This window comes from Lampetra planeri, chromosome 21 (genome assembly GCF_965212315.1).
Source record: "Lampetra planeri chromosome 21, kcLamPlan1.2.h2, whole genome shotgun sequence".
NCBI classification, from domain to species: Eukaryota; Metazoa; Chordata; class Hyperoartia; order Petromyzontiformes; family Petromyzontidae; genus Lampetra; species Lampetra planeri.
In genome coordinates, this window is record NC_136127.1 from 3,510,177 (window position 1) to 3,522,266 (window position 12,090).

General features: G+C 43.9%; 1 protein-coding gene across 2 annotated transcripts in view; it reads left to right on the top strand.

The window, feature by feature from the left end:
* Positions 1 to 706: 706 nt before the first annotated feature.
* Positions 707 to 12,090, top strand: part of RAB3GAP1 (RAB3 GTPase activating protein catalytic subunit 1) — a 49,042-nt gene continuing 37,658 nt past the window's right edge. For both annotated transcript variants that reach the window (XR_013586513.1, XM_078603751.1), the window contains exons 1-9: positions 707 to 797; positions 3,804 to 3,859; positions 5,716 to 5,791; positions 6,951 to 7,092; positions 7,725 to 7,803; positions 8,216 to 8,335; positions 9,163 to 9,328; positions 9,809 to 9,908; positions 11,468 to 11,549. Coding sequence is in view for 1 of the 2 variants with exons in the window: in XM_078603751.1 (XP_078459877.1) it covers positions 780 to 797; positions 3,804 to 3,859; positions 5,716 to 5,791; positions 6,951 to 7,092; positions 7,725 to 7,803; positions 8,216 to 8,335; positions 9,163 to 9,328; positions 9,809 to 9,908; positions 11,468 to 11,549 (839 nt within the window). In the remaining variant the exon portion in view is untranslated. The remainder of the gene's footprint in view (positions 798 to 3,803; positions 3,860 to 5,715; positions 5,792 to 6,950; positions 7,093 to 7,724; positions 7,804 to 8,215; positions 8,336 to 9,162; positions 9,329 to 9,808; positions 9,909 to 11,467; positions 11,550 to 12,090) is intronic.

The window sequence follows — 12,090 nt, forward strand, 5'->3', positions numbered from 1 at the left end:
CTTATGACAGACCAATTAAGACCTAACTGGGCACCCCGTGCCCCTGATAAATTCCAACGCTCATCTTACAAAGTCCCAACACAAAAAAATAGACAAAACATATTTTATGCCCCTACTGAAACGGATGTACGCCGTATGGACCTGAGAATTAAATTTCCGTATTCGCTAACAGCACTTGCCCCAACAAGTGTGTTAGAGGCTATACGGGGGACCTTTGTCTTTGTACATCCGTCGTGTGGCCATCTTGCTCAGGGATTCTGTTCCTTAGCAGGGCTCAATGGGGCCTCCCGTCGCGTTGCGGTGACGTAGACCCTGTTCCATCCCATGCAACAGGGTGGTGGTGGGTGGGGGGTTGGTGGGGGTGGTGGGGGTCGGTGGTTGGTGTGTTGGGGGGGTGGTTGGTGGGGGGGGGTTGGTGGTGGGGGTTGGTAGTGGGTGGGGGGGGGGGTTTGTTTGTGGGTTGGGGGGGGGTTGGTGGGGGAGGTTGGTGGGTGGGGGGGGGGTTGGTGGGTGGGGGGGGGGTTGGTGGGTGGGGGGGGGTTGGTGGTGGGTGGGGGGGAGTTGGTGGTGGGTGGGGGGGGGTTGGCGGAGGGTGGGGGGGGGTTGGTGGTGGTGGGTGGGTGGGGGTTAGTGGTGGGTGGGGGGGGTTGGTGGTGGGTGGTTGTGGAAGCTCCCCTTGGTAAGATGGCGGCCGGGACCGCCCCACCGTGAGACCGCCGCCTTCGTGGTCGCCTCATCCCCGCGGCTTCTCCGCCGATTCACCATCGCAGCCCGGAGCCATGGCCGCTGACAGCGAGGTAGATAAATACGCGTTCAAACACCAGTCCGTCGACTAACACCAATCGTTGACAACAACAACAACATAATTTGTTGTAGCTAATGTCTAAGCTGCGTGTTGTGATTTGGCCTGCGAGTATGGATGACCGGCTGTCACATTATTTCACGTCAGGTTCAAGGATAATGCTTTTGGTACGGGTATCATTGGCGTGCCGATGGAAGTATAATGTAAACATGTTTCCGACATGTGTGACATGACACTTGTAGTTGTTACTGCGTTGTTTTGTTTTATATCACAGTGCTATTTATTACGCTACATACGTTACCCTTACAATCATATTGTTTGTGCTATTATCGCGGATATTACGTGACCGTTCAGTGGGCAGTGCAGCAAAATCCGCCTGTCACTTGTGACTATCCTTCACCAAGCCTCATGGACCAGCGTGGTGAAGTATGGTCAAATAGCCCCCGCAAACGGCGTGGGGTGAGACGAGGGGGGTGGGGGCTGTCATCCGGCAGTGGCCGGATGGCCTGGCCTCGCCATGGAAATGTGGATTTTCCCGCTACAGTCCTAGCTCGGTGCGGCCAATAGCATCAAAGATTCGGCACCGCTCCCCGAACGATGGGACCCACATTGTAAACAAGCTGATTTCTTGACCCCTTTTAAAGGAGGAGATAGCCACTCTGAACAGGCAATTGAGTGGATATCAAATCTCAAGTTACATCTTTAATTTGCTGCTATGAATCCATACGAAAGCAGTGCGGCCAATGGACTTTGGCCACTCACCCCCACCCCCCTGCCCTTGTTTGAGCAGAGAGACACCTTGACATGGTGCTAATAATTACAATTATGGATATATACAGCCTCTTGTCAATCCACTAATAATTGAAGGCCCTCTCCACGCCGTGCCGGTTATAGAGGGTTCACTGCAAGGTCGTTATTATAATAAATATTGCGGGGGGCACAAATCCCCCCCAATATTAAAATATGCTCAAAATGTCCCCCCAATATATTGCTCTAAAATAGATTTCTGTTTATATGATTGTGGTTATGGTTGTACTTTATTAATCTCTAATCTCTGCCATTACATACAATGAAACAAGAAAATGTAAAAAATGTAAAAACAGAGCAATGTAATACAATACACTATTGGACATTATTGGAAAAAATAAATAAAAAGTCCATCCCACGTGTTAGTTCAGATGTCACTCGCCACTGACGTTGGCTGAAGCTGGGAATCGAACCGAGGTCGCCGGCTTCGTAGCGCAGTGCATTCACCAACCATCACACCGCCTCTACCATACCGTGTATAAAATAGGGTACAATACTGTATTATGATTATTAGTCTTGCATTATTGCTGTCCCAATGGCATTCTATGCAAATGTTTAACTGTTACTCTTATTATATTACCGTGGTACATTAATTGGTATGTATACGGATGATGATTGCTGGTAGGAACGTTGGGTTGCTCGGTCAATGGCCAGGGTCAACGGCGGCGTGGTGTATTCCGCAAATATGCCCGACTGTGAGGGCGGGCACAAGCCGGCGTGAGTAGGTTAAACGTTGAGTTTTATAAGGGCACCACGGGGTGACCAGCCTCTCCCCACCCAGTCTCACCCCTCCCACCCCCCACCCAGCCCCTCCCTCCCCACCCAGCCCCTCCCTGCACGATGGACACAATAATCCCCTGTGGGCTGGTGTAACCAGGAGGTTCCTACCAGTATTATTACAGTTCCTGCGTTATTGCATCAATATGAGTACAGCCTTGCGGATAGTCAACTAGTTGTTTTTCTATGGTTGAACTGGCCCCAGCAGGGGAATGTGGAATTCTCACCCCTGTGTCAAGCTAAGCCATTGGGGGATGAGCGCCATCCCATTTGAAGACGTGTGTACAGGTAGTCCTCTACTTACGATGGAGATGCGTTACGACGACCCCATCGTAAGTCAAAAATATCGTAAGTCGATGATGGCCTAGCCTACCCAGGAGTCTTAAAGAAAAGTGATAATTTAGCAAAACAGAGCCATTTACAGTACGTACTGTATAAACTATAGACTATATGTATTTATTAATTACAATACTGTATTTTACAGTAAAATGTAAAGTAAAAAAACAAGGTATATTCTTAGCCTACCTATATGAACTGCAATTTAATAGAAAGTTTTTTCAGGAAACAATCCCACTTTTAATATGCATTTTGTCTTATCGCTATCACTATCGTAAGATCTAAATATCGTAAGTCGGACCATCGTAACTCGGGGACTATCTGTATTACATTGGTGTTCTTGGTGTGTGAGGATGGGTGAGAGACACGTACACCAGCCCAAGTCTCCTTCTCTGGTACTCGTTAGCAGTTTTACACTGCCGGCTCAAGGCTTCCACATCAAATTGATTTGTGACGCTAACATATACATAATGCATTAAAATGAAATGTACATGTTCAGTAATAACCAACTAACAATTATATGTATGTAGAACTTCTTGCGCACCGTACTTAGTCAACCATGCTAATCAGTGAAGTATGGCAGCTTTGTTATTTTATGACCTCAGTATACATCAAATTGATATTCAACCCGAGGGTTCTTCGTGTTATCTTATTTGACTTTGAGTCTCAGGTATTCACACGAAATCGTAATGTTCCCTATGGTCCTTTCAACAGTCAAACTTTTGTAGTTATTGAATCTTAATAATGCTTAGATTGTCTTAGACTGCCTGTATGACTCGGACATATTGACATCCGAAATGTTTAACCGTGCACTTAGGAATTTGAGCATCTGGTATTCGCACTCGACTGACAGAGTTCAGTGTGGTCAAGAGGAGGCAAATGTGTGCACAGATGGCCCCTACCTTGTAACAACAACATGTTCAATCCTGTTGTGATCCTCACTTAAACTATGATTTTTTTAAACGGTTGTCAACTTCATCCACTGTCACTATCAAAGTTGTTTAGTTTGAAAACGTTTGCACTATATTTCGATGACACTACTTAATGTGCACATTTATTTCTGTTGTTTGTCATGCTACAGCCCGAGTCGGAGGTGTTTGAGATCACAGACTTCACCACTGCATCAGAATGGGAAAGGTACGGTGCAGTGTTTGGATTGTGTTTGTCTTGTCATTGTTGGCGGTGGAGGGCATTGTGCTAGAGACCCTGCTATACAAGTTCAATTCCTGACCACAGCTAAAATCATTGGCGAGTGATGACATCTGAACTGATGTCGCGGGGCCCCCACTTTACTAATCCACACGAAGTAGCATGGTGAAGTATGGTCAACTACACGTATGACCAACACAGTGTTGGGCCGCTATCGTTCCAGCAGCTTGTTACCTGGTAAAAGAAAACCAGTTTAGTTTTAGCGTTGACGAAAGGCTGTGGATTGACATATTATGGTTCTCGCTGTTGGAAATGTATTTATACTGCTGGTGTATTTACTTTAGTAATAATGTGAACCGATATTGTCAATTTCTAGTCTACTTACCGTATGCGAATGTATATATAATGTGTAATCATAAATTGATTGGTCTGTTAGCAACGTATACAGTCGAGTATCTCTTTGGAAGAAACATCTGGGAATAGATATACAATATTACAACACTGAATTAAATCACATATTGAGATTGTGAAGAGACTAAGCATTCCTGTTAAGATTAATAATTCAGCAAACTAGTGTGGTTCACTGGAACTTTTTTTTAAAGGGTTATTCATTTAATTAGATACATCATAGGTACACATGGAGCTAATTATAGGGAATTTTAACTATTTAAATTCGCTTGCCATTTTTATAACAGACTAGCTTTACTACCCGGCTTCGCCCGAGACTTGGATTCTTGTCTTGGATTAATACACGGCCTACGTGGAGGGTTGGAGGGGGGGATGCATGACGTCAGCAGGCACACTGCGTGATGCTGCCGCATGCGGGTGACATCACAGATGTGACGTCCCCGCTCACTTGCCGTGCAAAATATATACATTATTGCGCCCCCCCCCCCCCCCAAAATACAACAGTTTTTTTTATACTTTTTGCATTGTGTACAGTCTGGAAGGTACCCACATGCCAAATTTCAAGTTTGTTGCATTTTGGGAAGTATGCTAAACATTTCGAACAGACACACATTCACAAATTTCCCTTTTATATATATTGAAATACTGAATTTATCTCCACTCATAGGTGGATGGATGCATTTCTACGGATTGAACGTTGTCTTGTCATGAATGACCACACAATAACTGCTGTAATATAAAAAAAAATGTCCTTTGTATATCTACTGCTGGATGAAAGTCTTCCCACACCTTGTTGACCATGCTTCACCACACTGTTGAGCTCAGGTTGGTGAAGGGAGGGTGGGTAGGCTGGTTTAGATTACAATCACCATGTGGTGCTAACCACTGCTCCATCGCTCTATCCCAGTATCATCAATTCATTTACATTTTTACATTTAAGATTCCCAAAGCTTTCTCGAGGAGCTTTTTTTTTTTTTGCTGAGACACGGACGAGTCTAATTTGTCTGCACAGCTCAATAGCTGAAGCTGGAGGTTGTAATCTTGTAAACCTTTCGACTGATGTCCTTTGTAGACAAGTTAATGTGTTGCCACTACATCTTCCTTCATGAGCTTTCAAAATTAATGAAAAATTCATTTTATTTCTGAATGCTAATGAACATAGTTGAGGATGTCTCTCCTGTCAAAGGGACAGCACTCATGTCCATTTGCAGCCCTGCGCTGAGCCGGGCTCTTCACAGGATAACCACTGTTGACTTCTCCCAAATTGGTTGTTCTGAATAGGATGTGACCTTTTAACCTTCCCAAATGGTGAATTCGCACTTTAACCACAGTGCCATCTGATTGGATAAATGCTGATTGCATGAGCGATGCATATTTATTCTTCAATATATGAAATGTAATTGTTCCTTTACTCCGGATGTTTTTGTATTATGCAGGTTTATCTCCCGCGTGGAGGAGGTTATGAACGACTGGAAGCTGATTGGAACCACTCCGTCTGTACCGGTTCGCAAAGTAAATACCTTGTATGATATGCTTATACATCTGGCAGCATTTGAATATTTTTCTTAATCACATATTTAAATCATAATCATCATTATAAGTCATCCACTGCTGGATGAAGGCCTCCCCACGTCGTCACCATCTCTCTTTGTCCCGCGATGCCACAATCCATCGCACTCCCGTGCATGAGCTGATCTCATCGTCCCAGCTCTGTGGTGGTCATCGTCTCAGCTGTGTTCTCTTCTTTGGTTGCAATTCCGTCTCCATTCTCGTCCATCGGCCATCATCCTTGTAGCAATGTATTATGTCCAAGTTTATGTACTTTTCGTAACAGTCAAGATCTCTCCAATTTCTCGTTTGTTCTCTGTCCCATATGTTCCATCCGCATCTCGGTGAAGCGGCGTTGGTTCATACTTTAATAATCTTTATGCCTTTATTCTTCCGATCCGATACTTTATATCAAACGAGCAATGCTTATCTTTCCCTATTGGCAGTCCTCAGCCAATGGTGGATAATATATTACTATACAATTGCTGTTGATTTGCCACAAAGTAGCATGCACATCTTTCATTGATTGTAAAAATTGTTCAGACATATTTAGCGAGGCAATGCTAAGCATTGATGACACTACATTGAGTCGAATTTGACTTAATGCATCAGACAATAGACCCATTGTTTCACCAGATTCAAGTCTTCCATGGTTGACACTGACCTCTAAGGTTGTTTAAGCTACCTCTTTCCGTAAAATCCCATTGTTTAAAGTCTTGGCTTCGGCAGGACTTGACAATACAATGTTGTTGTGGTGTACAGTGTTTTGCAACCTGTGACCTTTTATAAGTGTCCATATATCAAGGATTTGTCATTATGTGATGTTAAAAGTGACATTATTTGCAAGGGTAGGGCATTGTGTGCTTTGTGTTGTAGCTCAAATTGACAAGTAAGAAAATGACCTGCAACTATATATATTAAAAATATATATATTAAAGAAACTCACGTCTACCTTACCAAAGAGAGAATGCTGTTACAGAACTAGAGGAGACCCCTTTAGCGGAATACGTGAACAATTGTTATTTAGTTCTTAATAAGAATTATCACGTCAGTTATAGTTACTGGGCCTATCGTACCTCCATCAGTAAACTCAGTGAAATGTGAAATTTGTGATTTCCACGAGGGGGAGTACACGACGGGCACATGGGAGGAGGAGACGGAGGAGGTGATGTTCGCGAACTTCCGCTTCTCGGTGATCCACCACTACCTGAAGCAGGAAAGCGTCGACGGCAAGGAGGGCAGGGCCGAGGCTGCCGAGGATGATGGTACAACGTGCCCTGGTGTTAGAGCGCCCCTTTACACACTTAGATCGTGGTCAAAAGGGTCAAGAGTTCAATCGTGGGAAATGCTGTTGATGCTGCCACACCTTGAATCATTGGGGATATGAATTAGTGAATTAATACAGGATGGGTATGTGTTTCTAGTGCATTGTGCACACATATCCAGCTGGGTGATGTTGGTGGCAAGATGTTTGACACATTTGTAATGAGTTCAAATTCCCGTTGTGCTTCTGGTGTTGATAAACTTAGAGAAAAATTGCAACAAGCCAGTGGTCAGAAGCCTTATGAATAGATTGCCACCGGACGTAGGATTATAGAGTTATCACCACTGGCTCTTGACTGATAAAGGAACGGAGTACAGCCTCACCCTAGGTAGAGCAAGATACCCTTTTAAATGATGCAATTACCCTGCACTGCAAAATTTTGGAACTTGGTATCCACCACTGCCTTTCCGCATGATTACAATTTAAAGTTTGTAAAAGTGAAATGTTAACCACCTTACCACTCCCAGATATATATATATATTGCTGATAGCGATTAGTTTCACTGTAGATTCAGCTCTTTTGTCGTTAAGTTCCGTAAATTTAAAAAACCTTGTGTTGTGGAAATTGTGGCAGATGCTCTTCCCGAAGCCATGCAGGACCTGGTGTCCATGGACAATGACTTTTCTCCCAGAGCTCACTGCCTCGTGCGCTGGTAAGGCCTCGAGCACAGCTTACGCATGCAAGCCCATGTCACTTTACTTCTGCAGCATACAATGCATTGCAGTGCAATTTGGATTCGTATTGTGTAGAAATACAAACAAAACAAACTCATGATGTATCTTCCATTATTTTCTCCTGCCGCTGTTGCTTGAGTCGCAAATAACTTTTATGTATTTCCGATTCAATTCCTTCCACTTTAGTCTACACTGAACACCATTTCCTGTCTATTTGTTTTGTTAAAATTGTCTTTAAACTGCTGAGCATTTTTTCTTTGAGCCAAGTTTTAAAAAAAATTACTCCTTGCACTAACACAGGCATTCGTCCCATTATCTACCCAGCCCTTACGTCTGCCTGGTTACCATTGCTTCACACGTCTGTCTGTGTGTGTTTACCATTTTCCGCAGGAATGGCCTGAGAAATTTTGTCATCATTGCTCCCTCGGCTGCCTCTGAAGCTGTGATCACAGAATCCAAGTGCAATCTGCTCCTGAGCTCTGTGAGCATCGCCTTGGGCAACACGGGCTGGTAGGTGGTCCAGCATGAAGATACTTAGGGCCACCTGGCATTTTATGAACATTATCACCAGCAGCAACATGAACAACATTACTGTTACCATTCGGGGCATTATTATTCGCACATTGTTGTTAGCAGTAGCAGTAACAATCTTCATTATCAACTTAATCATCAACATAATTAGTTCCATTAGCATTACATTGTTGTTAGCAGTAGCAGTAACAATCTTCATTATCAACTTAATCATCAACATAATTAGTTCCATTAGCATTACGTCTAGTAACATAACCATCATCACGCCACCAGTAGCATCACTATGAGCTTAACCAGCTATAGCATTATCTTTAACATAATCAATCACAAAAGCGACAACAACAGCAGCAGCAGGAACATCAATTCCAAACAATAGTGATTGCTTCCTGTGATATTCGTAGTTTTTTTGTTACTATTTATTGATTTTGATTATGTATGTGCCAAGCTGTGTGCACTCGTCGCTAAACATTCTTGTCTCTGTATATGCGTGTGTGCGTGTGTTGCATCCACAATTTGTGTTGCATCCATTTGGGAAGTGGTAATGCAATGGTTAGGGCACTGCGCTACGAACCCGGCAACCCATGTTTGATTCGACCAATAACAGTAAAATATATCTGAACTGGTCCTGGACTTCCTCTAGGTTGACTCAACCTTAAACATCAGCACTTGGGAGACAAAGGCTGTCGGGCGTGGTGTTGACCAACCACGCCCTCGTGTGCCTTGCCGGCGTTCATGGACGCTCGCTAACAGCACTTGTCCCAACGGTCTGTTAAAGGCTATAAGGGGGATCTTTGTTTTTGTTGCAGTCAGGTGCCAGTATTCGTGCAGATCCAGCAGAAGTGGCGCCGCATGTTCTCTGGCCTGTGCGAGGGTCCCGGCGTACGTACGGACTTTGAAATGGTTCACCTGCGCAAGGCGCCCAATCACTACAACCACCTCTCGGGCCTGCTGGACGTCTTCAAGTCTAAAATTGTAAGTCTGTAATTCTAGATTTGAAGCTTTCGTGACTGCAAGGATTCATATTCTAAGGTTTTCGGTAAAGTCACGTAGGTAAAAAATTCAAATTTAAATTTAAAAAATAAAATAAATAAATCACGACGTTTCGGAGGCAACACAAGCTTCCGTCTTCAGGTGGAACCGTCACAGCACGACAGCTGTATCAAGTGAGCACGATAGCTGTATCAAGTAAGTACTTGATACAGCTATCGTGCTGTGACGGTTCCACCTGAAGACGGAAGCTTGTGTTGCCGCCGAAACGTCGTGATTTTTATTTTATTTTACTTTTATTAATTTTAATTGTAAGTCTGTGACAAATCTGACACACTGGTGGTAAGCGATGCTATGATTTGCTGAATTTGGCTGTTCAATTTTTTTTCTTGGCCAAGTTCATTGTTTAACATGTATTATTTTTACATGGGCACTAAGGTTCATGTTGGTTGTGTCTGATTGCAGGCCTGCCCATTGTCCCACATACCTCCTGTGAGTGTCAGCATTCGCTTCACCTATGTGCTGCAGGACTGCCAGCAGTACTCATGGCCCCAGCCACCTCCAGGTATGCTCTTCTAACCCTATTACATCATTACTATCATCATCATTCTCACCAACTGTCTCGTCATGATTATGGGATGGCCAGATGGCCGAGCTGTGGACACTACTGAGCCATCATGGGACCTCCTGAGCCACTATACTCTTGAGTTGTGGGTTCAATTGGCGTAGTTCCTCATGTTTTTGAACCGAAGGACACATTTACATTTTCGTATCGTTTGATGTTTTTTTTTAGTAGAACCACTAGAATATTACTTTTTCTCAATATGTAATTTAGGCTGCATTTGTCATGGTATTTTGGTTAATGTATGACCTGAAGGTTGTTATTGAAATGTGCTGTGCAAATGAGATATTATATTAACTTACAGAGCTAAGGTTTTTTAGGAGTGATTATAACGATCACGACGATACATAGTGACTCACTGTGAATTGGTTCTACCGTTTCATTGTAAAGTTTAAGCATTATTTTAACGTGGCATTTTATGCAATTATACATGCCACATTTTCGGTAGCGCTGTGACAAAGTGATGGAGTCAATATTATAAGATTGCGATCTCCAGCCTTAGACGTCAACTCGGCCCATAATCTCTCTGTGGTTGATGAAACGAGTACCATTTAGTGGAAAAATAACAGTGGTCATCCTGTGGGGAGACTGGATTCTACCTTGATAATTATGAAACTCAACACATTCATCAATAACACATTCCTGCGGAGGGAGCTGGTAGGAACGTTGGGTTGCTCGGTCAATGGCCAGGGTCAACGGCGGCGTGGTGTATTCCGCAAATATGGCTGACTGAGGGCGGGCACAACCGGGCGTGAGTAGGTTAAACGTTGAGTTTTATAAGGGCACCACGGGGTGACCAGCCCCTCCCCACCAAGCCCCACCCAGCCCCTCCCCACCCTCAGGGCTCCACCCAGCCCCTCCCCACCCCACCCTCCCCTCCCCACCCAGCCCCTCCCCACCCTCCCCTCTCCACCCAGCCCCACCCCTCCCATTTTTGGATGCACGACGGACGGACGGACGGACACAATAATCCCCTGTGGGCTGGTGGAACCAGGTGGTTCCAACCAGTAACACTGTCTTTAAAAGAAAAATCTATAATTGACGACATTTCAGGCAATGGCCCTTCTGCGCAGCACATAGAGAGGCCAGAGGTAGAGTGGTTAAGAGTTTTATCAAGAGCTTTATATACCATAAGGCTTCATAAGAACTATCATTTTTTTTAAAACGTTTCCTGATTTATATTTTTTACATAATTCATGCAGTAATGCATTCCTCGTTCCAACTTATCATTTCAATATAATTAACTATTAGCATAATGCACTTGATGACTATGTGTTATTTTTTTTGTCCTATTTGCTTGTGCACAACTCTCAACACAATATCACGATTATGAGGAATTTCCCCTGCTGGTTCATGGCAGCTAAAGGAATTAAATGCCACCCCAGAGTTTATGTGATCAGCAAAACATTAATTATTCTAAGCGAGAGCCTAATGATGTTTACGTTGAAGCTCATTCTCTGAACACCGTGAACTGTATGGTGCTGCGGATTTGCTTGTCGCAGACTTTGATGCCCTGGTCGGTGGCGAGGTTGGTGCTCTTGAACTCGGCAAGTTGCCCTTCGGCGCGTGTGAAGACCCTGTGAGGTGAGTGGCAATGCACATACGATGAGCTGCCTTTTGAGTGCCCTTTGTTGAAAGCAATGTGGGGAATTCGGAACAGACCATGAAATGAGAGCCGTTGTGTTGGTTATCCTGTGAAGAAGACTGATCTCGAACAAGAGGATGTAGAATGTTTAACCTTTGCAAAGGGTCACCAATGGGTACGAGTATAGCACCATCATCGGTTAAGCAGATACACTTCGATGGTGGTTATCTACTTAATGAAACATCGACATGTTCAGTTTCCTACATATTTTTAGTAATTTCTATGAGTGTTTTTATTTTGCAAATTCATTGTTGACCAAATTCACTCTGCTTGAGGACCTAGTTTAGCCATGATTAAACTGCCCAACAGTCGAATCCAGGTTCTTGGCAGTTCCAGCATGTAATGCTTGTTTACCTACGATAGCCTCACTCAAAACTCTTTTTCAGATTCCTACCAAGTCTTGGCGGGGGGGGGGGGCGATGTTGCTATCTGTAATATAAATCGAGTGGTTTTCAGGTACATTTTCAGCATTGGGATGTT